At 38.8% G+C, this 24922-nt stretch overlaps 1 protein-coding gene across 1 annotated transcript in view; it reads left to right on the forward strand.

The window, feature by feature from the left end:
• LOC136871925 (osteoclast-stimulating factor 1) overlaps positions 1 to 24691 on the forward strand; it is a 52794-nt gene extending 28103 nt beyond the window's left edge. Inside the window, exons 4-5 of the mRNA XM_067145657.2 lie at positions 11544 to 11755; positions 23861 to 24691. Of these exons, the coding sequence (XP_067001758.2) occupies positions 11544 to 11755; positions 23861 to 24097 (449 nt within the window). The 3' untranslated portion in view covers positions 24098 to 24691. The remainder of the gene's footprint in view (positions 1 to 11543; positions 11756 to 23860) is intronic.
• The last annotated feature ends 231 nt before the right edge of the window (positions 24692 to 24922 follow it).

Genomic DNA, 24922 nt, shown 5'->3' on the forward strand with positions numbered 1-24922 from the left:
AGGGTCTTTCATGAATACTGTGTGAGTTGTGTGTGGCTCAAGTATGGGTGCACAAGAACCATGTTTACCCAGCCCTCATTAATCCAGATTTCCAGTTATCTGGATATATTTTTTATTTACTGTATTGTTATTTTTGTATTCTTTCATCATGAAAATATGCTTGTACTTTGAATAATACTGTACTGTACGTATGAAACTATACAATTGTTATGTTTGCTCCACAGGTAGTATAGAAATCACCAATCCCAAGCTTCAAGCAACCATTATCAGGGTCACTGTGTATCTGTTCCTTACAGAGTTAAGACGTAGTGTTTTTTTTTTTTTTTTTTTTTTTTTTTGTTCCCGTATTTTGCGTGTGCATAAGTGAAATGGCATTGAAGTGAAAGAAAGTGGTTTCGATGGACAAAAATTTGGAGGCGCTAAACAGAATAGATAAAAGAGAATTGTTGAAAAACATAGTTGCTGAATATGGTGTAGGGACTTCAACTGTGTCAGACTGGAAGAAGAAATGAAAATAAATTGAAGATAGTTTGCAGAACTGTGGTACAATAAAGAAACCAAGAAATTAATCCCTAGATGACACATTATTCATTTGGTTCAGTGGAAAAAGGGAGCATCGTGTTCTGCTACCCAGTCCAATACTGCAGGAAAAAGTGATAAGTTTAAACAAAAAGCTTCCTGATGTTGGTCCTAACTTTACAGTGAGCCAAAGTTAGTTAGAAAGAAGTAAAGCTTGTCAGCTTCCAGTGATGGGTGAATGTTTTTTGAGGAATAAAGTGTTGGCAGAATATTTCAAAAAAGAATTTCAAGAAATTATTTCCTCTGAGAACTTCAACCCACATGAAATTTATTATGCTGATTAATCTAGACTTTTTTATTGGCCTCAGATGCTCATAGGGAAATCACAAAATCTACGTACTTTGAAACGTGTCAGTCGATCCTTACCAGTTGTATATTAATCACAAAAAATGCTTGAATGGACAGTGGCATTTTTAAAAACTGGTTCCACGATGATATTTTACCAAGAGTGAGGAGATATTTGGAGGAACAGGATCTTCCACTGAAGACAGTATTGTTTATTCACAATGCACTGTTACATCCGTGAGTGGAGCTGCTTGTCAGTGGCGACATCAGAATGAAGTAGTAGCTGATATTAATTTTTGTTTCTGGATTATCCAGATTTTCAACCGTTGGACCAAGGTGTACTGGAGAATATCAAATGTGTATACAGTAGACAACTACTAGGTAAGTTAATTGAAAAAAAGGGAGAAGTTGCCGTGATTCTTGTATTGAAATCGGTAAAAATCAAAGATGTGAATTTTAAGGTTGCATCTTCTTGGAATCATGTTACTGAACTATCAGTTAATAAGTCATGGAAAATAATATGGCCTTCTGTTTGGGATTATACTGCTGAAGTTTCTAAAGTTGTCAACATGTCCGAATTCCTTGAAATATTTACAAACATTCCTGTTCAGATGTAGACGATAGTGATGTATATAGATATTGGTTAAGGTATGATGACCGGTGACGAAATTATTGCTACCTGTGATACGGAAGAGGATCGTGATGATGAATTGGAAAACAAAAGTGACGTTTTTGGGGAAGGAGTAATACCTAATGCGGAGGCAACAGCACAGCTGAAAAAACTAATGATTTATCTATAACGACGGAAACAACTCCAGCCAAACTGATGGTGAAATGTCTAAGCGATCGTACTGTTCTCAAACACCACACAACTTTGAAACAAAAGAAACTTAAATTCTGTTTCAGTAAATAGAAGCAACTACAGAATGTACTGTATTGAGTTTATGTGCAAATTTTAAAAAAAATATTGTTAATGTCATAATAAATGTCTGTATAGAGTAGTAGCTAATATTCATTTTTATTTCCAGATTATCCAGATTTTCAATAATCCGGATTACCTCTGGTTCCATCTAGTCCAGATAAACGAGGTTCTTGTGTATTTTGAAAATTCATGTAACCAGTCAAATGTAACCAAGCCTCATATGTAAAATCCAAGAACCATGTACAGCAACAGACTTGTATTTCCTTATTTGGCTCCAGCAACTCGTGAATGGCAGTTATCTTGTATGGCGGCAGTTTCTTTACCTTGGTCATTCTTTGACATATGGAATACAAATGTAACGATTTCCTAGGAGGCCGAAGGAAACGATTCTGAACAGCATCTGCCACATCTGCCATACCAGATGCGCGATGCTTGCCAGACTTGGTTAACAAAGATCCAGTTTTCTCACTATAGCCAGTCTTTCTTACGAGGGTCGCGCACATCATACTCTCTCCTGAATGCCCTTTGTGTGGCTACGATGGACTTCCAGTAATTTTTCACTAAAAGTACTCATTGAGGCATTGTGTACTGCATCTCGAATGAATGTTCGTTAAAACAACAAGTAAGCCAGGAACAAGAAAAATTTAGGAAACAATTCATGCCTAACAAAGAATAACTTGCATATTGTTGGAGAAATTTGGTAAGTGGACCTTCCAGAGTTTCTTCACACATAGAAAGCAAACATATCTTCCTATCTGCTATCATATGGAAAGGGGGTCATTTATATAAATCACCTTGTATTTTACTGTTAAAAAAAAAAGCATTATACTCATGAAGGAAATGGAAAAATTAAGGAAGATCTAAAAAAGTAGACATTAACTTTTTATTGTCAGAAGTGATTAGCCGCCACGCCCAAAGGCCTGGGTTTGATTCCCGGCTCTGCCACGAAATTTAAAAAGCGGTATCAGGGCTGGCACGAGATCCACTCAGCTTTGGGAGGTCGACTGAGTAGAGGGGCTTCAAATTCTACTTCAGCAGTCCTCAATGTGGTTTTCCATGGTAGGTTTCCCACTTCTCCTCCAGGCAAATGCCAGGATGGTACCTAACTTAAGGTGACGCCTGCTTCCTTCCCTCTTCCTTGCCTGTCCCTTCCAATCTACCCATCCCCCACAAGGCCCCTGTTCAGCATAGCAGGTGAGGCCACCTGGGCGAGGTACTGGCCCTAACCCTCAGTTGTATCCCCTCGACCCAAAGTATCACGCTCCAGGACACTGCCCTTGAGACGATAGAGGTGGGATCCCTCGTCGAGTATGAGGGAAAAACCAACCCTGGAGGATAAACAGATTAAGAAAGAAAGAGTGAGAGACAAAATGTTTACGTTTTACAACAAAAGATCAGTGAATGAAAGCAAAAACAATCATGCTGTGAATAGTTTTGGGAAATTTCTATTTACAATGTTAATTGTACAAGTTTGCTGTATCTGTTATTGGCAATTTCATTAATCGCTTCCATTTGTACATAGAATAAATCAGTGTGGGTTAACATTATAAGATATAGTGTACTTATGCAAAGACAAAAAGAGAATAAAAGGAAAAGCGTGGCATTGGGGCGCCTGGAACCACAGAGTGGCTGAGAACATGTTCAGCTCCATTGGTGCAGATGTTGCTATTTGACGCCTCTCGGAGACCTGTGCGTCTGAGTGTGAGATGATAATGATAATGAGGTACGGAAAGTGTGAAATTGGGCGCCTACTCCTGTCGAATAATACCAAAGATGTGCTCAAGATTTAGTCTCCATCCGACGGATGAATTACCCTCACTCCATATGAACACTGTATTTGTATTACGTGTAACTGGTGAAAGTTCTAGAATACCATTACTGGGACAAACGACAGTAGAATTCAAACTCAACTGTACATTGACGCTTTAACAGAACTGGTTATGATTCGAATTGAAATGACATAACTAGACAAATAAGCTTGAGTGGATCTTTTAAAAGTAGGATAAAGTTGGAATTTGAGAGGACAAATTGGAGTAAATTTTCTTTTGTAGGATGAGGAGTAAGGGATTGGAATAAATTATCAAGAGAAATGTTCGATAAATTTCCAAGTTCTTTGAAAATGTTTAAGGAAAAGCTATGTAAACAATTGATGGGGAATCTGTCACCTGGGTAACAGTCCTAAATGCAGATCATTTGATTGATTGATTGATTGATTGATTGATTGATTGATTGATTGATTGATTGATTGATTGATTGATTGAGCCTAACAAGGAACAAATAGTGCTAAAATAACTGATCAGAATTAAATTAATATCATTCTTCCATCATCACTGGTCACCACACATAACATTATCCTCCACCACAATAACACGCAGTTACCTACACATGGCAAATGCCGCCCACTCTCATCGGAGGGTCTCCCGTACAACGGCTGCACTCGGCTAGAAATAGCCACACAAAAAATTATTTATAATCATCACTGATGGTTTATTTTGCATTTTTCTTCATGTTTCTTCATACTCTGTACTTGGCCTTCTAACTCATATCCACATTTCTTGCACTTAGCTCTTCTACCCCTTTTTTTTTTTTTTTCACTTTCATTTCATATCCCATCATATGAGAACCAAATGAATTATTTCTTCCTATAACTCATCTTACTGCATTGGTTCAGAATCAGACTTCATCACAAGTAACAAAGATTTGAACTAGCAAACTGACACTGATTGGATATTGGTCTAACAGTAGATATGTAGATCCCTTCTCCCTAGCATTTATCCCACATATTTGGACGATCCGCTTTTCTGCACTTCACTTTCAGTGGCTTCCGATCTTTTGTATCAACTGGAGTGATGCCCACCAAGCACATGTACCCTTGTAGTGCATTAAGCCATCTCTTCCTCAACTGCCTCAGTGGTCAACTGTTCTCAGGGTTCAAAGTATGAAAATCAGCACAGAGAAAAGCAAGACCCTGGTGATATCAAGAGAAGGAACATAAGGAAAAGGCATTGTGAAAATTGGTGGACAAAGCTTTGAAATTGTGGACAGTTTCAAATATGTAGGGAGTGAATTAATGCAGAATACAAGCCTGAACATGGAGATAAGCAAGCGGCTGCAAGGCATTCTACCAGAGTGTAAGAAGCCATGTCTGGAATAAGGAAGTACCATGGAAGTGTAAAGAGATTATGTACTCATATTGACTTACGCAGCTCAGACCTGGACACAGACAAGTAAGGATGAGAATAGAATTAAAGCCAACAAAATGAAGTATGTAAGAAGTATGATAGGAAAGACTGAGTGAGAAACAAAGATCTAATAAAGAAACTAGGGACAGTTTTCCCATTTTCACACCAGGCAAATGCTGGGGCTGTACCTTAATTAATGCCACGGCCACTTCCTTCCAACTCCTAGCCCTTTCCTATCCCATCTTCGCCATAAGACCTATCTGTGTCGGTAAGACATAAAGCCACTAGCAAAAAAAGAAAAAAAACCTATGAACAGAAAACATAGATGAGAGAATTTATTAGAATAAACTAAGGTGGTTTGGACATGTAGATTGATGAGAAAAGAATACCAAAACAAATGATTAAGATGAAGTTCAAGGGAAAGCGAGCGAGTTGGAGACCTAGAACAATGTGGATCAGTTCAATAGAGAGGATAGCAAGAAGAAGAAACCTGGACTGGGACAAAATGGTGGAATGAGAGAGGGATGTGGAGATATGCCTTAACTGCCACGACCTGGCAGAAGCTGGATAATGCGAAAGGAGGACGATGATGAAGCCACTTCAAATGCCACTCAGTAAACTGTTAAAATTGTTTAAATTTAAATGGTCATTGTTGTTCCAGTATTGGAAAGTAGTACATATAGCAGGAATAGAAAGTTCAAAAACCACAGTGGTTTTTGTTTTTCCTTCTTTGTGGTACACCTTGGACTTTGTGTGCCCCTAAAAGAAAATATATAAGGAATTTAAATTGGATCTTCTTGCTAGGTGAGGAAAGCAACGGGGAAACAACCTCACTCCTCATTTCCCTAGTACGCCTCTTCAGTGATGCCTAGGCCATCTATGACAGCTGATGGCAGAACTGTTGAGGATTCAACCAGCCTTAGGGCTGAGAACTCACATACTTCTTACTAGCCAATGGATGGGCCCTGAATGCTCAATTCATTGCTAAAGAAAACGTTAGTCTAAATGTGTTGTGTATGTGTATGTGTGCATACATAGTATTGCTTGAACTGAAAGTGAAATATGAAAGGAATGTTAATGTGTGTAAAAACATGTTTGTGTTTCCCATGTCAACAAATCTCTCCTTGAATCATATCATGATGTAGATTTTTTTGCTTTGTGGAAACTGTTCTTCATGGAGCCTGGGTTCGATATTCAGTGCTGCCAGAAATTTAAGAATGGCAGGAGGGCTGGTATGTGGTTCAAATGCAGTTATTTCTTCTACTTCTTTTTTCTTCTTCTGACACTTTTTCCAGATGCTGGTGGGGTAGCAGGTTTGAATTGTGTTGTACACGTAGAATTGATGCTGTTTTATGGCTGGAAGCCCTTCCTGAAGTCAACCCTATGTGGAGAGATATATATTTGTTATTATTATTAATGTTATTATTGTGACAATGAAATGGTTCATGTTAGTAGGTTACTGTAGTCACATCCTAGTTCGTGAACCATGGGCAACGGCTGAGTGGCATAGTAAGTGGTCCTGAGAGTCGGGATACCAGTTGCTATGGAATGGGAGTGGGCATCTTGGACATATTCTGAGTCATGGCCCTCCTTGTGCTCAGGTGGCTAGGACTATACAATTCACCGGTGGTCCATAACCCGTTAGAGGAGAGATCCTCACTTGGACTATGTGCAAGTAGGGTAGCATCCTGCTTCATGAATTTACCGAGCTCAGAACATTTTAAGCAAGCCTCGGACCTATGAGAGTAACGGAGTCCCACAACCCATTTGACAGGCGAGGGACTCCTTGGAAACAACTTGGCAAACAAAATGGAATTCGATGGGGAACTATCAATATTAATGGGGCTTATGGAAGAAAGAAGGTAGAACTGGCTGAGTCAGCAAAGAGGATGCATCTGGATGTGCTAGGAGTAAGTAATATTCGGGTAAGGGGAGATAATGAGGAAGAACTAGGAGATTATAAAGTGTACTTGACGGGTGTTAGAAAGGGAAGGGCAGAGTCTGGGGTAGGGCTCTTTATCAGAAATGCCAATGCAGGCAACATAGTTTCTGTTAGACAGGTAAAGAGCGAATGATGTGGATAGATTTGTCAGTTGGATGAATTAGGACAAGAATTGTGTCCGTGTATTCACTATGTGAGGGTGCAGATGAGGATGAAGGTGACAAGTTTTATGAAGCATTGAGTGACATCGTGGTCAGGGTCAACAGCAAGAATAGAATAGTACTAGTGGGCGATTTCAATGCGAGAGTTGGGAATAGAACTGAAGGATACGAAAGGGTGATTGGTAAATATGGGGAAGATATGGAAGCTAATGGGAATGGGAAGTGTTTGCTGGACTTCTGTGCTAGTATGGGTTTAGCTGTTACGAATGCATTCTTCAAGCATAAGGCTATTCACCGCTACACATAGGAGGCTAGGGGTACCTGATCCATAATAGACTATATCTTAACAGACTTTGAATTCAGGAAATCTGTTAGGAATGTACGAGTTTTTCGCGGATTTTTCGATGATACAGACCACTATCTGATCTGTAGTGAACTAAGTATCTCTAGGCCTAGGGTAGAGAAAGTGAAATCTGTCTGCAAATGAATAAGGGTAGAAAATCTCCAGGACGAGGAAATTAGACAGAAGTGCATGGATATGATTAGTGAGAAGTTTCGAACAGTAGACAGTAAGCAGGTTCAGAATATAGAAAGTGAATGGGTGGCATACAGGGTTGCTGTAGTAGAAACAGCAAGGGAATGCCTAGGAACAGCTGTGTGTAAAGATGGGAAAAGGTGCAAATCTTGGTGGAATGATGAAGTGAGAGCAGCCTGTAAACGTAAAAAGAAGGCTTATCAGAAATGGCTCCAAACAAGGGCCGAGGCAGACAGGGATTTGTACGTAGATGAAAGAAACAGAGCGAAACAAATAGTTGTTGAATCCAAAAAGAAGCCATGGGAAGATTTTGGTAATAACCTGGAAATAAAGAATCTTAGGAAGGAAGGGAGGGAAAAAGGAAATGAACAGTGTTTTGAGTAATTCAGGTGAACTCATAATAGATCCCAATGAATCACTGGAGAGGTGGAGGGAATATTTTGAACATCATCTCAATGTAAAAGGAAATCATCCTGGTTGTGTTGCAAACAGCCAAGATCATGAGGAGGAGGAAAATGATGTTGGTGGAATTATGCTTGAGGAAGTGGAAAGGATGGTACATAAACTCCATTGTCATAAGGCAGCAGGAATAGATGAAATTAGACCTAAAATGGAAGTATAGTGGGAAGGCAGGGATGAAATGGCTTCGTAGAGTAGTAAAATTAGCGTGGAGTGTTGGTAAGTTGCCTTCAGATTGGACAAAAGCAGTAATTGCTCCTATCTATAAGCAAGGGAACAGGAAGGATTGCAACAACTATCGAGGTATCTCATTGATTAGTATACCAGGCAAAGTATTCACTGACATCTTGGAAGGGAGGGTGCGATCAGTCGTTGAGAGGAAGTTGGATGAAAACCAGTGTGGTTTCAGACCACAGAGAGGCTGTCAGGATCAGATTTTTAGTATGTGCCAGGCAATTGAAAAATTCTACGAGAGGAATAGGCAGTTGTGTTTAACGTTTCATAGATCTAGAGAATGCATATGACAGGGTACCGAGGGAAAAGATGTTCACTATACTGGGGAACTACGGAATTAAAGGTAGATTATTAAAATCAATCAAAGGCATTTATGTTGACAATTATTGGGCTTCAGTGAGAATTGATGGTAGAATGAGTTCTTGGTTCAGGGTACTTACAGGGGTTAGACAAGGCTGTAATCTTTCACCTTTGCTGTTCGTAGTTTACATGGATCATCTGCTGAAAGGTATAAAATGGCAGGGAGGGATTCAGTTAGGTGGAAATGTAGTAAGCAGTTTGGCCTATGCTGATGACTTGGTCTTAATGGCAGACTGTGCAGAAAGCCTGCAGTATAATATCTTGGAACTTGAAAATAGGTGCAATGAGTATGGTATGAAAATTAGCCTCTCGAAGACTAAATTGATGTCAGTAAGTAAGAAATTCAACAGAATTGAATGTCAGATTGTGATACAAAGCTAGAACAGGTCGATAATTTGAAGTATTTATGTTGTGTGTTCTCCCAGGATGGTAATATTGTAAGTGAGATTGAATCAAGGTGAAGTAAAGCTAATGCAGTGAGCTCGCAGTTGCGATCAGCAGTATTCTGTAAGAAGGAAGTTAGCTCCCAGACAAAACTATCTTTACGGTCTGTTTTCAGACCAACTTTGCTTTACGGGAGCGAAAGCTGGGTGGACTCAGGATATCTTATTCATAAGTTAGAAGTAACAGATATGAAAGTAGCAAGAATGATTGCTGGTAGAAACAGGTGGGAACAATGGCAGAAAGGAACTCAGAATGAGGAGATAAAGGCTAATTTAGGAATGAACTCGATGGATGAAGCTGTACGCATAAACCGGCTTCGGTGGTGGGGTCATGTGAGGCGAATGGAGGAGGATAGGTTACGTAGGAGAATAATGGACTCTGCTGTGGAGGGTAAGAGAAGTAGAGGGAGACCAAGACGACGATGGTTAGGCTCAGTTTCTAACGATTTATGGATAAGAGGTATAGAACTAAATGAGGCCACAACCCTAGTTGCAAATTGAGGATTGTGGTGACGTTTAGTAAATTCTGGGAGGCTTACAGACTGAACGCTGAAAGGCATAACAGTCTATAATGATAATGTATGTATGTATGTATGTATGTATGTATGTATGTATGTATGTATGTATGTATGTATGTATGTATGTATGTATGTATGTATGTGACAATGAAGGCCAAGATAGCAGGGGTGAGGGGGCAGTGAGAAGTGACAATGTGAGGTGGGCCAACAGCTAGCAAAATAATAATTGCAGCAGCTAATTGTTGACGCTTATGATAAGGAGGGTTCTGGAAGAAGCTGTAAGCTGATTAACAATGGAGCATGTGTTCAGAATGATCTGGAAGTGGAAATTGCTAGAATATCCCACTGGCTGGTATAAGGATTAAACCCAACGAGAGGCAGTCATTCTTGATCAAGTCAGTCGTGAGTGAACGCATGTAGGTACGAGACGGTCGTGAGCCCGTGATGTGTTATTTCAGTGAGAAGTTGTACTTCATACAGCTTTGCTGAAATAATCATAGCTTGCTAGTTGTGAAATGGACTTCTGGAATGACACTTTTATGGAGGCCATGCTAAAGATGAGGAGCTTGATCTGCCACTGGATTATGTGTTAGTGTAAGTTGTGACCATGAGTAAAAATTGTTTCAAGTGGAAAACTCAAATGCAGGTGAATTTGTAAATAACTGTAAATAATAGTTTAATAAATTTAGTACCCCCTGCAAGTGGGGGACGCGCATGTAGAATACACCTGCAGTATCACCTGCCTGTCGTAAGAGGCAACTAAAAGGGGTGACCAAGGGATGATTGAATTAGAACCATGAAACTACTTTTGATTCATACCATCATGCGGGGAACACCATGGGTTGCCTGTACTTGCGAGTAGTACCACTAAATTAGGTACGAAATAGGTTTATGATTCGTAGCATTAAAGAGGCTGGCCTGGGGGTTTCCAGTACCCTGCGTCGTACCCATGTGAGCAACACTGCGGGTCTGGGCGTAGCCTGTGTGTTGTACCGCTGTATGAGCGACACCATCGGTCTGCGTTGCTTGTGATTGGTGCCCACTATGTGAGGAACACCACGGGAATACCGGCGGCCGTGATTAGTACACCTAGGTGAGGAGCCTCATCGGTTTGCGTTGGCTGTGAGTTGCACCGTTGTGTGAGAAACACCATAGGTGTGTGTTCCCTGTACGAATTACAATACTTGTGAGTAGTACCATCTTGTGTGGAACACCGTGAGTCTTTGCTACTTTTGATTAGTACCCCAACATGACAAATTACTCGTGACATGTACCATTCTGTGGGGCCTTAGACATGAATTTTTCACCCCTTTAGACATCAAGCATCATTGTGCTTTATAAGTGGTCCCTTGGTCAGTAATAATATTATTTACGATCTTTTTTTGGGTCTGATCCACTGTTTTTGTGTGGTTTTTTTTTTGTTGTGTTCATGTCCATCCATTCATTCTTCATGACATTTTTTAATTTAATTTGGTCAGTGGATGAATTTGTACTTTTTGTTATTTCATTTCGTACCATTAGGGGCCGATGACCTCAATGTTAGGCCCCTTTAAACAACAAGCATCATCAATAAATTTAGCAGCTAGTAGAACACACTACCTCTCGTAGTAATTTTAGTTTTACGTACCCTGATAATCTGCTAAATGTCTGCCTCCGTAGCATAACCATTAGCACTATTAACTGCCGTCCTTGGGAGCCCGTGTTAGATATCCGGTGATGCCAGAAATTTAAGAATAGCAGGAGGGCTGGTATGTTGTTCAGTCGATACATGTGGCTGACTTCCATTAGGGTGTGCCTGAAAAGAGCTGCACCACCTTGGGATGAGGACGCACGTTTACTTTACTATCTGCTACATTATTATTATTATTATTATTATTATTATTATTATTATTATTATTATTATTATTATTATTATTATTCCAGTGGAAAATCAAGCTGAGGAAGTAGAGATGCCTTTACATGAAGCAGCACGACGTGGAAACCTCAGTTTTCTCCAAGAATGTTTAACACAAGGAGTGTCTGGGACTGGGCTGGATCATGCTGGTAATACGCCACTGTACTGGGCAAGTCACGCAGGTCACATTGATTGTGTTAAGGAGTTGCTGGCCCTTCCCAACCCTGCTGTTAATGCACAGGTAATTAATTGTTCTTCCTCTGTTGTTCTTCCCAATTATCCGAAGCTCTGTATCAGTCAAGGCACTCGATTTGTCATTCTAATTAAATTAACAGTAACCAAGCAAGTCAGTCACACGTTTATGGTTGCGTAGCTGTCAGCTTGCACTTGGGAGATAGCCCATTGCCAGCAGCCCTGAGGATGGTTTCCCATTTTCACATCAGGCAAATGAATAAGGGCCACTGTGACAATGAACATGGCTGTACCTCATTTAAGGACACAGCCTTTACCTTCCTATCCTTGCATTACCAAAAACCTTCATGTGTTGGTGTGTAGTTAAACCACTAGCAAAAGAAAGAAGTTAACATTATCATTCGTAACAATGTGCTCCAAACTTCTATAGATTAGAGCTATACCAGTCATTATAAATTGAAGGCAACACACAACATGCAGCACACATGTACAACTTACGAATAACAAGTTCAAACAAACAATACCTTTTTTTTTTGTGCAAAATGTTAACTGGATGACTTAAAAACATTTTTAGAGGCTACTCTGTTTAGTGCTGTATGTAGAATTTCCATATTTATAAGGGAAGCTGAATTGTTTAAATATTTATGTAACATCAGCAGCAACAATTTTGTAATTTCTAACCCAAAATCACGATTTGCTACACGCTCCATTTTACCCAAGTTTATTGCTATCCTAGGTACCCTTGGTCCCAATTACCTCAGATAAATAGGTTTGTAAGTAGTAATAATATTTGCATTCATTACAGACTGGAACTTAAAGGAGATACTGGAGGGAGAACTTAGGGGGATTGCATACTATAATGACATATGGCCTCCAGAGAGGCCTGGTGCAGGTCGTTTTGCTAGCAGATGGCTTTATTGCATACTGAGAAAGAGATATTAATTTAAAGCTGGTAGACCTTTTTAAATACAGTAGAACTTGGTTATAATGACATCCAAGGGACCTCAAAAAGTGTGTCTTTATAAATGAGTGTGTTGTAACTAAAATTTATCCTATCAATCATTCATGGTGGAAAATTATTTACAACAAAACTTCATTAGGCTTATTGTGTGTTTTTAAAATAATTTTTGTCCAACGTGCTCCATTAAAGAAAGTGATACTACGAGGGGGTACCCCCCCAAAAAATACAGAGTTCTTTTTTATAAGCTATATATTTTCAATTTTTTTTACAAAATAACCTAATCCCCTTCAAAATACTCTCCATTACAACTAATACATTTGTCCCACCGGTGCTTCCACTGTTCTGAACATTTTTTATAGTCATCTTTAGAAATTGCTGACCACTCCTCCCTTGTTTTCTTCTTGACCTCTTCAATGTTGTCAAATCGGTGTTCTTTCATGCCGCTTTTCATGCATGCAAATAAGTAAAAGTTGCACAGAGCGAGGTCAGGCGAGTAAAGTGCGTGGGGCAGCGGAACCATGCCATTTTTAGCCAAAAACTGTCTAACAGAGATGGCTGTGTATGCAGGTGTGTTGTTATGGTGGAAGAACCAGTCTCCTGTCTGCCACAAATCAGGTCTTTTTTGACAAACACTGTTACCTAAGTTTATTGCTATCCTAGGTACCCTTGGTCCCAATTACCTCAGATGAATAGGTTTGTAATGTAGTAATAATATTTGCATTCTTTACAGACTAGATCATAAAGGAGATACAGGAAGGAGAACTTAGGGGGATTGCATACTATAATCTTCTTAAAACTTCCAAATAAAAGGTCTGATTGACAGTCTGTCCTAGGGGAACAAACTCTGAATGAACTATGCCCTTGGCATCAAGAAAGAAAATCGGCATTGTTTTTATGTTTGATTTGACTTGACAACATTTTTGTGGGTGGGGTGACAATGACGTCCTTCATTGGCTTGAATGTTGCTTTGTTTCTGGGTCATAACCATATCCCCATGACTCATCACCAGTAATGACATTTGACAGAAAATCTGGATCAGTGTCAAGCTGTTGTTTCAAAACACGACATGTTTCAACTCACTGTTCTTTTTTATTGTCCGTCAGAACCCAAGGAACTAACTTGGCAGCAACCCTTTTCGTTCTCAAATCTTCTGTTAAAATTCGCTGAACCGAGCTCCATGATAAGCCAATAATCTCTAACAGTTGACCAGTTGTCTGTCGACGGTCTGTGAGCACGAGCTCTGGAATTTTTTCAACTTTTTTTGTCAATTTGGGCTGTTGATAGACGTCCAGAACAAGGTTTGTCATCAATCAACATGTCGCCATTTTTAAACCGAGCAAACCACTCGTACACTTGAGTTTTTCCCATGGCGTGATCTTTGTAAGCTGTTTTTAACATTAAACAGTTTCAGCGGCATTTATACAGAGTAGAAAATAAAATTTCACAGCTGCACATTGTTCACTTAAACTTGCCATCATAAAAAACAAAACAGTACTAGCAAAAGCAATCACTGCACATGAACAGAACAAGCCAGGTCGACAACACAGGCGGCACTGAACTGGCAATGAGTTGTGTTAAACACGCCTAGCAGCAGAAATGTGTACTACACAAGCTTCACCCACAGCAATGTTATTCCGGTATTTTGGGTAACCCCTTTATACATGCTTATATAGGGAGTATAATTTGACACGGGTGTAGAATAATATATTGGAAGTGGAAAGAGTTTGTAGAAGATTTTACTTGTAAATCTTTTTAAGTAGTACTTACTGTATGATCTGGAGTGTTGTGTTACAATATTTTATTCCATTCTGGAACCTAACTGTACAGTGTAAATATTTTGGTAACATATTGTATTTGTAACTAGTAGATTTCATTTCTATATTTACTGGAACTGTCCAGAAAGTTGTGACATGAATTTTTGAACAGGATGTGTTGGCCTTTGTTAGTTATGTATTCTAGAAAGTATGTTCTGACTATTCTGGAAATGGAAGATTCGCGATCGTATGTATTCGAGAAATTATTTAAACATCACGACCGAAGAAAATGTTGTGATTGGTCAATCTGGGCAAGCTCCTGTGTTCTGATTGGCTACTCCAAGGCCAGGGTTCCCTTTAAAAGGGGCTAGGCAGCATTTCGTGAGAGGTCTGAGGTCTTAAGTCTTTGAGCCATCTTAGTCTCGGCCTGCCGAGCGTGCCGAAGGTTTTGACGTCTTGAATGCCTCCTCAGTAACAGCATGGGTTGCCTAAGGATAAGCGCTGTTGCGTTTGGTCTGATTTTAAGTCCCATTTAGTTTTCGTTGGTGTATCACAGGAGTTTGTCATAATCGCCACTCTTTTGATCAGATGTGAAAAGCTAGTTTTGATTTCACTCTGAAGCGTAATAGTATTTTGTGCTTCCTCTTACCTTCAATATTGTATTTGTGGAATTTATACTGAGATGTACTTGCTTAACTCTTTGAACTTGTAGGGAGCTCTCGTCAAAGAATATATAACTTATGTGTCTCTAAGAACATGTATCTGTATCTTACGAAAGGTGTATCGGTATTTTCCACATTGACTGAAATGGTTCGTAATTTAATTATTTTGTAAAGTCCATTTTGTAAATAATATTTTGAAAATCAAAGATCACTGTTAATTTTTCTGAACCGCAACCTAGACATATCCATTCCCCTGGTAAGTTCCCAGTTACGTTCCACGTTCCTTGTTTGTTATCGTCAAGTTGCCCTCACTGATATTTACTTCTGCTGTTTTCGCCACAGTTCATTACATGATTACGGTGTGTATAGTGTTTAGGTACCTTGTAATTTGATTTACCTTCCTCCTTTATCTGTGTTTGTGTAACCGCTGAAGCACCGGTTACATAATTTAAGACTTCATAGCGGAGTACCAAGGAATAAAAATGCAAGCAAGTAGTGAGAACGAGTGCAGTGCCCGCCATGGCGAGTGGACGTCGTCGGCTTAGAGAAGTGGCTTGATTACGCCTATAGAAACCAAACAAAACTGAACTCACCAGCTATATACATGCTCAGAACAAATTAATTAATTATTTAATTAAATAAATAAATAAAGCAAACAAATAAACTAGTAAATGAAACTGAACTCACCAGTATTTACAGAAGATGTGGAAAGTTATCGCCTTAAGCTGCGATGCAACCTTCTCATGGTACGATATTTCGAAACACACTTTGCAGTTCATGAACACTGATGGATTGCGCAGTATTCCTTATTTTGTTTTTTAATTCTTCTGCAGTTCTAGAAAATTGTTCCTGTAAAACTTTTTCTTTGGAAGTTCCCTATAGATAAATTTTGCATTTGCTTAAATCAGGCAAACAAGAGGATCATAGGCCTTTACTGATGATCAGATCATCGAACACTTCCTGCAACTGTCGCATAGAGCTTCGCGTCGTATGTGCCGTCACACCATCCTGCTGGAAATAGCTGGATCTTTTTTCTTCTTTAGTCAGTTTAGCAAAAACTGGTTTGAGAATGCTGTGAATATAATGGTCTCAAGTAATCGTGTCATTATTGTACAAAAAGTAACGACAGTGTAATCACAGTTGGCCAGGAACATGAGGGATCGTCTCAGGAATCATTTTGTTAATGAAGGAGCAGTTCCCTGGCAGTACAAGCATGTATTTTAATCCAGGAACACAAACGATTGAATTTTTATGACTTTATTCATTATTGTACAAAAAGTAACGACAGTGTAATCATTCCCTCAGGATTTTACTAGTCTTCGTCTGTGAATACTGTAGTGGTGATTTCTAAGATAAAACTATATGAACGAGCTCCAGTCTAATTATAGATCATAATTCTGGCGAAGGTTTTTGTTCCATGGTGAAGGGGTGAGGTACTCCTTTCCCCAGTTAGACTGTAGTGATGTTTCTATTTCCATTTTTTTTTTTGTATTTCAGCCAACCTAAATCTTATCCGAATGAAATTTTACAGAATTCATTTCAAAAGTTATAGAAAGAATACCCATTGGCCATCAGTGTGTCGTCTCAGAACCCACGAGTCTCAAAACTCACGAGTAGAATAATCGGTTGCGTCATGAATAAATTTTTCGGTGTAAGTGTGTCGGACGGATGGATAATCAATTGAATTATGTGAATAGATGAAAAATACGCCTCTTGTTTTGCAATCCATGAAGTCCAATGCTGAAGACGGCACAAATACTCAGTTCCCGAGCCATAGGAATTAACAAATGAAAGTGAAAATCCCGGCCAGGAGTCGAATCTGGGACTCCCTGGACCCATTGGACCACAGGCCAGCATGCTAACCATGTATCCATGCAGCCGGGCGACATAAAATTAAAGTAGGTATATTGCCTGCTGCTAGTTAAAATAAATTTTCAGTTGGTAGTAATTACAGGCTTTGTTCTATTATGAGGCCAGAAGACGGCATTTACTTATATAAGAAACTTTATTTTACCGATATTAAATATTACGACTGTTAATTCACTCATTTAGTTTCATTAGAGATGAATTTGGTCATGAATCTCATCGCAGGGAAATTAAATTACTTATCTCCATTCCCTTCAGAAAGTGGGCGAGTATGAAGAAACGGTCTCTGATACGCTTTCCGAAAATAATATGAACTCATGCTCCACACGTGTGACTGAGTCATGTACTCCCAGATGCCTTACTTAGCATAGATTAATATATTACATCACGCCCCCACGCGATTACACGAAACGCAATGTTATATACTCGTAGTATTGACTACTTGGGTCACCAAATTTATAAAATCATAAATTAAAATGTGTCTCAATTTTATCTAAAATATAGCGAAGTAGCCAATCGCTATCTTCTGTTGCTGTATGACTTAAAAAAGACTCCACAGCGCTGATGTTGATGTTCTTTCCCCAGCCAAGAAAATGTGGAAAGGTTCATTAAAAATCAATAAGTGTTGAAAACAATGTAGGAAAAGGTGGTGGTGGTGATTACTGTTTTAAGAGGGAGTGCAACTGGGCAGCCATCCTCTATTAATACTAATCAGAGGAAAAAAATGGAAGGTGGCCCATACTTCGAGAAAATGAAGGTTTCGGGCAAAGAAAGACAAGGGCCTTTTCTAAAAAATGTAAGTACCCCTGGGGCCCCTTTTAGTCACCTCTTACGATAGGCAGAGGATACTGTGGATGTTACTCTGCCACCCCAACACACAGGGGAAAATAATGGTCGGTGAATGACACAGAGGTGTATTATTATTATTCGCTAGGGGCTTTACGTCGCACCGACACAGATAGGTCTTATGGCGACGATGGAATAGGAAAGGTCTAGGAGTTGGAAGGAAGCGGCTGTGGCCTTAATTAAGGTACAGCCCCAGCATTAACCTGGTGTGAAAATGGGAAACTACGGAAAACCATCTTCAGGGCTGCCAACAGTGGGATTCGAACCTACTATCTCCCGGATGCAACATTATTATTATTATTATTATTATTATTATTATTATTATTATTATTATTATTATTATTATTATTATTATTATCAAAACATTTTTCTGTGGTCTTAAAGGTAATATAACGTATTTTTCCTTTTGATATAAATTTAATGTTAATGGTATCGTGGCCTCAGGAGAGGCCTGGTGAGTGAGTCACCGCGCACCTCACCCCTCCTGCCATCATCGCAGGCACCTGCTATCCGGAGTCGTGAATTTTGAGACTCATTGGAATATTAATTTAGCTATTAGTTTGCAGTCGTGAGTTTTGATACCATTTGCTACTAATTTTCGCACGTGAGTTTCGAGACGTAACCGGTCATAAGTACACTGTAAATTACGCTGGCGTAGGTCTAATTTGCAGTAGCTTCTTCGCTATAAATATCCCAATTATTGATCTATTTAATTTTTTTTGTTCGTTGCTTGTACGGCCCAGGTGTAGAGCTTAAGCTTCTAGATCTGACACTGTACTGTAAACAATAATTATTTTGGATATTCCAAACAACACATGGAAACTATTCAATTTGTTGAAATTACTGTTATTGCTGAAAATTAACGGCAGTGGCAAGTGATATGTAGAAGATCCCTTTGTATGTTATTAATATGATTAATGTACACAGTCCTGCACCATTGTATTGCCTAACTTAAACATGTCGAGACACATGATGAACACGCTGTGTAACATTGAAACTTGAGAAATCTTCATATTAAGTGAAAATCCAGCTGACACTTGTTTATATTTTATGTTGCATCTTCGAGTGTAGATGTCTGCGGCACCACCTCCAGACTTCTTGGATCTTCGTATTTTCATGAGTTCTTGATTGTATGTACATTGTAATTTTTTATTTTCTGTTTCAGTTCCGTTAACCCAAAACCCTCTTTACCCATTTTTGCAATCAAGTCCTCTTCCGCCGCCTGTCTCATATTCTTATTTCTATAAGTAACGCTGTTTATGTTCCATAAACATTCTTTTTCGCTGTAGAGCTCCACAAATTTGCAAGTTTCTTCTTCCGTCCACTTCATTTTGCCGCCAAATAAACGCTCAACGTCTGCACACACATGCAAATACAGCAGTCGAATGACGCGGCAGCTGAAAAATCGAGCGTCCTCGGACTTCTCCGCCAGCTCTCGGAGCTCGGTTCCGGTGGAGGGGGTAGGATAGTGGTAGAGTTACTTTAGCACAGCGGAAACCCACTCTACTCTACTGCCTACTAACTACTCTACTCTACTTGCTACTATCCCGGTCGTTTACACGATGCTAGTAGCTCTACTATCCACTCTACTCGCCTCGCTACTCTACCCGTGTAAACCAGCCCTAAGTGGTATGTTCCGGACTGTTAGTGGAGAGATGGCATGAAGTAACATTGGTAGACGAATAAGGTCACAATTTTTAAAAGCAGGAAAGATCATAATATGAAGATAAAGTTGGAACTCAAGCAGACTGATTGGGACAAGTATTCATTTATAGGAAGAGGAATTATGGATTGGATTATTTTCCAAGGGGGATGTTCAATAAATTTCCAACTTCTTTGAAATTACAAAAGTCGAACAAATATAAACAGGATTTTTACTCCTGAACATCAGCAGTTGGTAGGACTGGTCCCGCGCTTCTGCTATGCTTAGACACGACCATTAGGAGTGGGGGGAGCGTGCTGCTAGACATTTCTCACCGTTTCGTCAGTAATGCTCACGATGTCAGAGCAACAAGTGCACCCCTCCACTGCGCAATGCGTAATTATAAAATTTCTTGCTCGTGAAGGAGTTACAGCAGCAGAAATTTGCCAGAGATTGACTGCACAGTTCGGTGATCAAACATTGTCAAGAACGTGTGTGTTTGCCTGGCATAAAAATTTCAAGGAATGACGAGAATGTGTGGAAAACCAACAACACGATCGCCGTCCTCAGACCAGCATTACAGACGAAAACATTCGTGCGGTTAAAGACAGTATTGATGACGATCGATGGGCGAGAGTATCGGACATTGTAGAATAAGTCGGAATCAGTTATAGGAGCTGTCAAGCAGTCATCACAAATGATCTACAGTTCTGTAAAGTGTGTTCCAGATGGGTCCCTTGCTTTTTGACCGAAAATCTGAAGTTGAGACGTTTGGAGGTCTGTCAGAGGCTTACAGCAAGATTTGCGGAAGAAGGTGATGCATTTTTTAGTCGGATCGTCACCTGCTACGAAACATGGGTCCACCACTACACTTCCAAATCGAAACAAGCCAGTAAGGAGTGGCGGAGGAAAGGGGAGGCAGAACCAGTGAAAGCCAAGACTCTACTGTCAGTTGGCAAGGTTCTTGCAACCTTTTTTTTTCTTCCCCCCCCCGATCTTTACTGCTGCGGGCTGTTGAACAAGGTGAGAGTTGCATATCGTCACAAAAGATGAGACCAACCGATTCGACAGATCATCCTCCTCCACGACAATACGCGGCCCTATGCTAGATAGATAATTTATTTATCATCAACAGGTTGTTTTCCCAATTAAAGATGATTCAGTAAAACATAATATACAACAAATACACCTTAAATAAATAACACTAATTGCCTAAATAATACCCAATTTCAAACTAAATCTAGAGACCTTTATATATGCATATTTACAACACCTTAAATAAATAAATAAATAAATAAATAAATAAATAAATAAATAAATAAATAAATAAATAAATGAATAAATAAATAAATAAATAAATAAACAGATAAAACTAAATCTCCTTAAATAATTGACATTATTAAACTACATCTAGTAACATTTACATATCTTACACATAGGTCCTTACATTCATGAGGTCATTAGGGCACGTCTGATTTTAGACAGGGGTGAGTGAAAAAGGTCCACTGATTCACCCACCTCATTCAGTGATGTTAGTGCCCTCACAAGCCATGAGTTAGCCCGAGCCACAGTTCCCACTTTAGGCAGATGAAAAATATACCTTTGCCTAGTATTGCGATGAGGAACATGTAATGGAATCAGCTCCGATAATGTTGAGCAATCCACTCTATTCGTCAGACACTTATAGAGAAAGAGGGCATTGGCACATCTGCGGCGTGAGTGGCAATGTCCTCATGCTCATAGTCTCACAAAAAGATTCGTAATCGTACGAAGAGAGAGAAATATCCAAACCCTTGTAGCTGATCCATTTCATGAACCTTATTTGGACGCTTTGCAAGTTTTGTATTAAATACTGCTGAGAAAGTAGCCACACTTCACAACAGTATTCTAACGATAGCCTGATTAGAGTGCAAAACAAAGTTGTTAGAGTTCTAAGAGAAACAAATTCGGCACAGTTTCTTTCCAGAAAGCCAAGTACTGTAATTTAAACCCTTTCCTAGAAATCTTGTCTAAATATTTCTCGAAAGAAAGACCGTAATATTTTGAAAGTGTCACACCAAGATCATTTATTTCATTCACACGAGCTATTTGAAAATTGCATAAATGATAAGGGAAATTTACTGATTTCAACTTACATGAAAATGTAATTGCATTGCATTCTGAAGTATTCAAACCAAGCAGCCACTTTTTACTCCAGCTACTTAGGAGGTTTAAGTCAGACAGTAGCAACTTACAGTCCAATTCACTATTTACCACCTTAAAGATCTTCAGATCATCAGCATAGGGAAGGCAGTTACTATGTTGTATAAATGTTGTTATATCTTTTATGAATATGACAAAGAAAAGGGGTCCCAATAAAGACCCTTGGGGGGAAACCGAAAGTAGGGCGGTACGGCTTTGACAAAATACCATCAGATTTTACTATACAAACCCTGTAAATATGATAGCTTCTAATCCACTCCAAAGCATTTCCTCCTATCCCATATGCGACAATTTGATGAGTAGAGCATCATGTTGAACTGAATCAAAGGCTTTGGAGAAGTCCGTGTAAACAACATCCACATCCACATTCCCATTACTGGAGACAGCACTTCCAATATAGCTAAAGCTCTCCACACATTCAGTTCTTTCTCCTCAAATGTGAGTTTACACTGAATAGATGTTCTGCTCATTTTCATTGCCACTGTCTTTGATTTGCTCACAATTATCTTGTATTCTTTAAACTTCCTGCTCCAACAATCCCACCTCCTCTGTCTCTCCCCAAGTGGCAACATCATTAGCAAAGTTAAATGCATTCAAATCCCCAACATCCACGATGATATCCATGATGTGATGAAGATTAGTGGGAACAATGAACTGACTTGTACTCCTTTTTTTTGTTTGAAACTACTCCGGTCTGTCATTTTCCTCTTGCACACTACTCTCACAACCTTCATCCAACAATTGAATCTTTGTTATTAGAGATTTTAGAACCCATAGTTTGTCTAAGCTCTTATTTAATGGTATGGAATTGAAATCTGGGTAGTCGTTGTTATTTAATTGGCTCTAGTTGATAAATTAATGGAAACAGAAAAAGATAGTGTGAGAAAATATCGTAATTACCAGTTTTCTGTTAGAACCACAGCAAAATAGTTTCATAGTGAAGAAATAAAGGTGAAGTTCGGAGTCAGCACAGTATAGGAAGCAGCACATGAACTGGCTAAGATGATGAGGACAGTTGTGGAGAATGATCAGTAAATCACATAGTAGACTAATGGGCTTGGTTTAGGGAAGTAATTTTGAAGGCTGTCCTAGAAGACTATGGTTGGATTCATCGATTTAAGGGAATTATGTTTACTGGCTAATATGAAGTTGACATAGTTTTTTCGTAAGAGAAGGAGAGGTATATTTGGCATTTCCAGTAACATATCATCATTAATTCTTCACTCCAGCAGGCTGGTTGTGGGAATGAACACGTCTCTTCCGTAAACTTGTACTTTGCCACCACATCTCTTCCAGTATCTTCTCCTATTTTGGGCTCCTTCTGTCCAAGTCTTTTTCTCTCTACAGTACTTCAACCAGCAATCTATAGTAGTGCCTTGCAATCCCATTAATCTTTTTTTTTTTTCCAAAGTAAACAATGGATGTTGTCTTTGATCCCAATCTCATGTCGCCAAACCATTTCAGTCGTGATTCTTCTAGAATATCAAGTGTACTCTGCTGTAGTCCTAGTTGGAGGCAGACTGATTTGTTTCTGATTTTGTTCCTTCTGGTAATCTGTATGCTTGATCTAAGGAACTTCATTTCTGTTGCTTGTAGTCTACTGTTGTCTCTAGTAGTGAAGATTGCAGCTTCCAGCCCATAAGTCAGAATTGATAGCATAGGTCTTATAAAGTGACACTTTTGATGTTTTGGGGAAGCTTGGTTTTTTGTTTTTATTTTATTTTTTACATTGAAAAATAGAACTGCAAAAGTTTGCAGCCGCTTTAACCCTGCTGCTAATTTCATATGTAACTCTGTTATCAGTTGACTAGTACCGTGTAATTTATAATTTTGTGAATATATTTTAGTATTGAAAAGGTGGAAACGTGTACGTTGTTATTAATATTCTCAGTTCAATACGGACCAAAAACATGAAATTCATAACCATTAAATCAGTTGACAGGAAATTTCCGAGATATTTAAAGTACCATTTAAATTTCATGCTGTCCAAGTTTCGGCTTGACTGTTTTGCTTTCTCTGCTCATCACCAAGCATACTGTTGCACAAATAAGTAGGACCTGTTATTCTGAGAGTAGATTTTTATTTTCTTGAATATGTTTATAAGTATTATATAACAATGATTGTTTTACTTTTGTTATAGAATTTTGTATTTTTCCATGAACTCTAATAAAGTTATGTAAATATGATTGTTTTTGCTCACTTACTTTTTGCCTTTGCTTAGAACAAGGTTGGAGATACACCACTACATGTAGCAGCATCAAGAGGACACCATGATGTTGTGGAGTTGCTTTTAGAGCATAGAGCTGACTCCTGGATTTGCAATAAAGATAATCAAACTCCATTAGACCTTGCCATGAATCCTGCCATTGTCAACTCCCTCCAGGAGAGCAGATCAAACAGAACATCAAAACAATTTGCTTCTTACAGTGCAAATGAGTATGACGATGATTCGGACTGAATATTATATTGCTTTCTTGCCATTTAAGAAAATAGTAACACCAATATGTATTGTAATTTTTGATCAGTGCAAAGAGCTGTTGACTGAGATGATACATCAGAGCGTCAAATCATTTTTTAGATGTATTGTCTTTTAGGTAATATGCTTAATTCAGTGTTCAAAGTTCATTTTGAATGTTTTGTTTTTCTTTTCTCAAATAAGCATCATAACTTGTGTAAGCTTTGAAGTTCCCTGTGTTGTGGTATCAGAAATGTCGTACCAGTATTCATTAGCTGCAGACATGGAGTATTTGATCCTGTGAGATGAATCAAATGATTTAATCTTTGTCACATTTGCTTCATTCTTTGACAGAATTACTTTGTTCTCTCATGAAGAATGTAGATTAAAGAGATCAACAAGTGTATCACCTTGGAGAAGTAAATTTTTAATGTTGAAACCAAGAGTCAGAAAAGGAACATAAAAACAAAGGACAAAAGCAAGATTACGTAAAGCCTGACCAAAGTCATCTGGCAATTGAGAGATTGTATGTTAATTTATAACTGTTAGGCTCCTCAGTCTGCTAAAACTGACTTTGAGTAAATAAATTTATAAACTGCCTGAAAGAGAACATATGGTAACAGTATTACACCTAAAAAAGAATAATTTAATTAAATTCTATTTTAATTAAATTATATATATATATATATACACACAGATTGTATGTTAGAAATGCAGTTCTTTCATGGATCCCAGATATATAATATAATCAGTCAACCATATACTCAGTCCTCAGATGTCCTATTTTTAACAGGATTGTCCCCTTTTTCAGTCTCTTGTCTCCTGTGC

This window comes from Anabrus simplex, chromosome 4 (assembly GCF_040414725.1).
Source record: "Anabrus simplex isolate iqAnaSimp1 chromosome 4, ASM4041472v1, whole genome shotgun sequence".
Taxonomy (NCBI): Eukaryota; Metazoa; Arthropoda; class Insecta; order Orthoptera; family Tettigoniidae; genus Anabrus; species Anabrus simplex.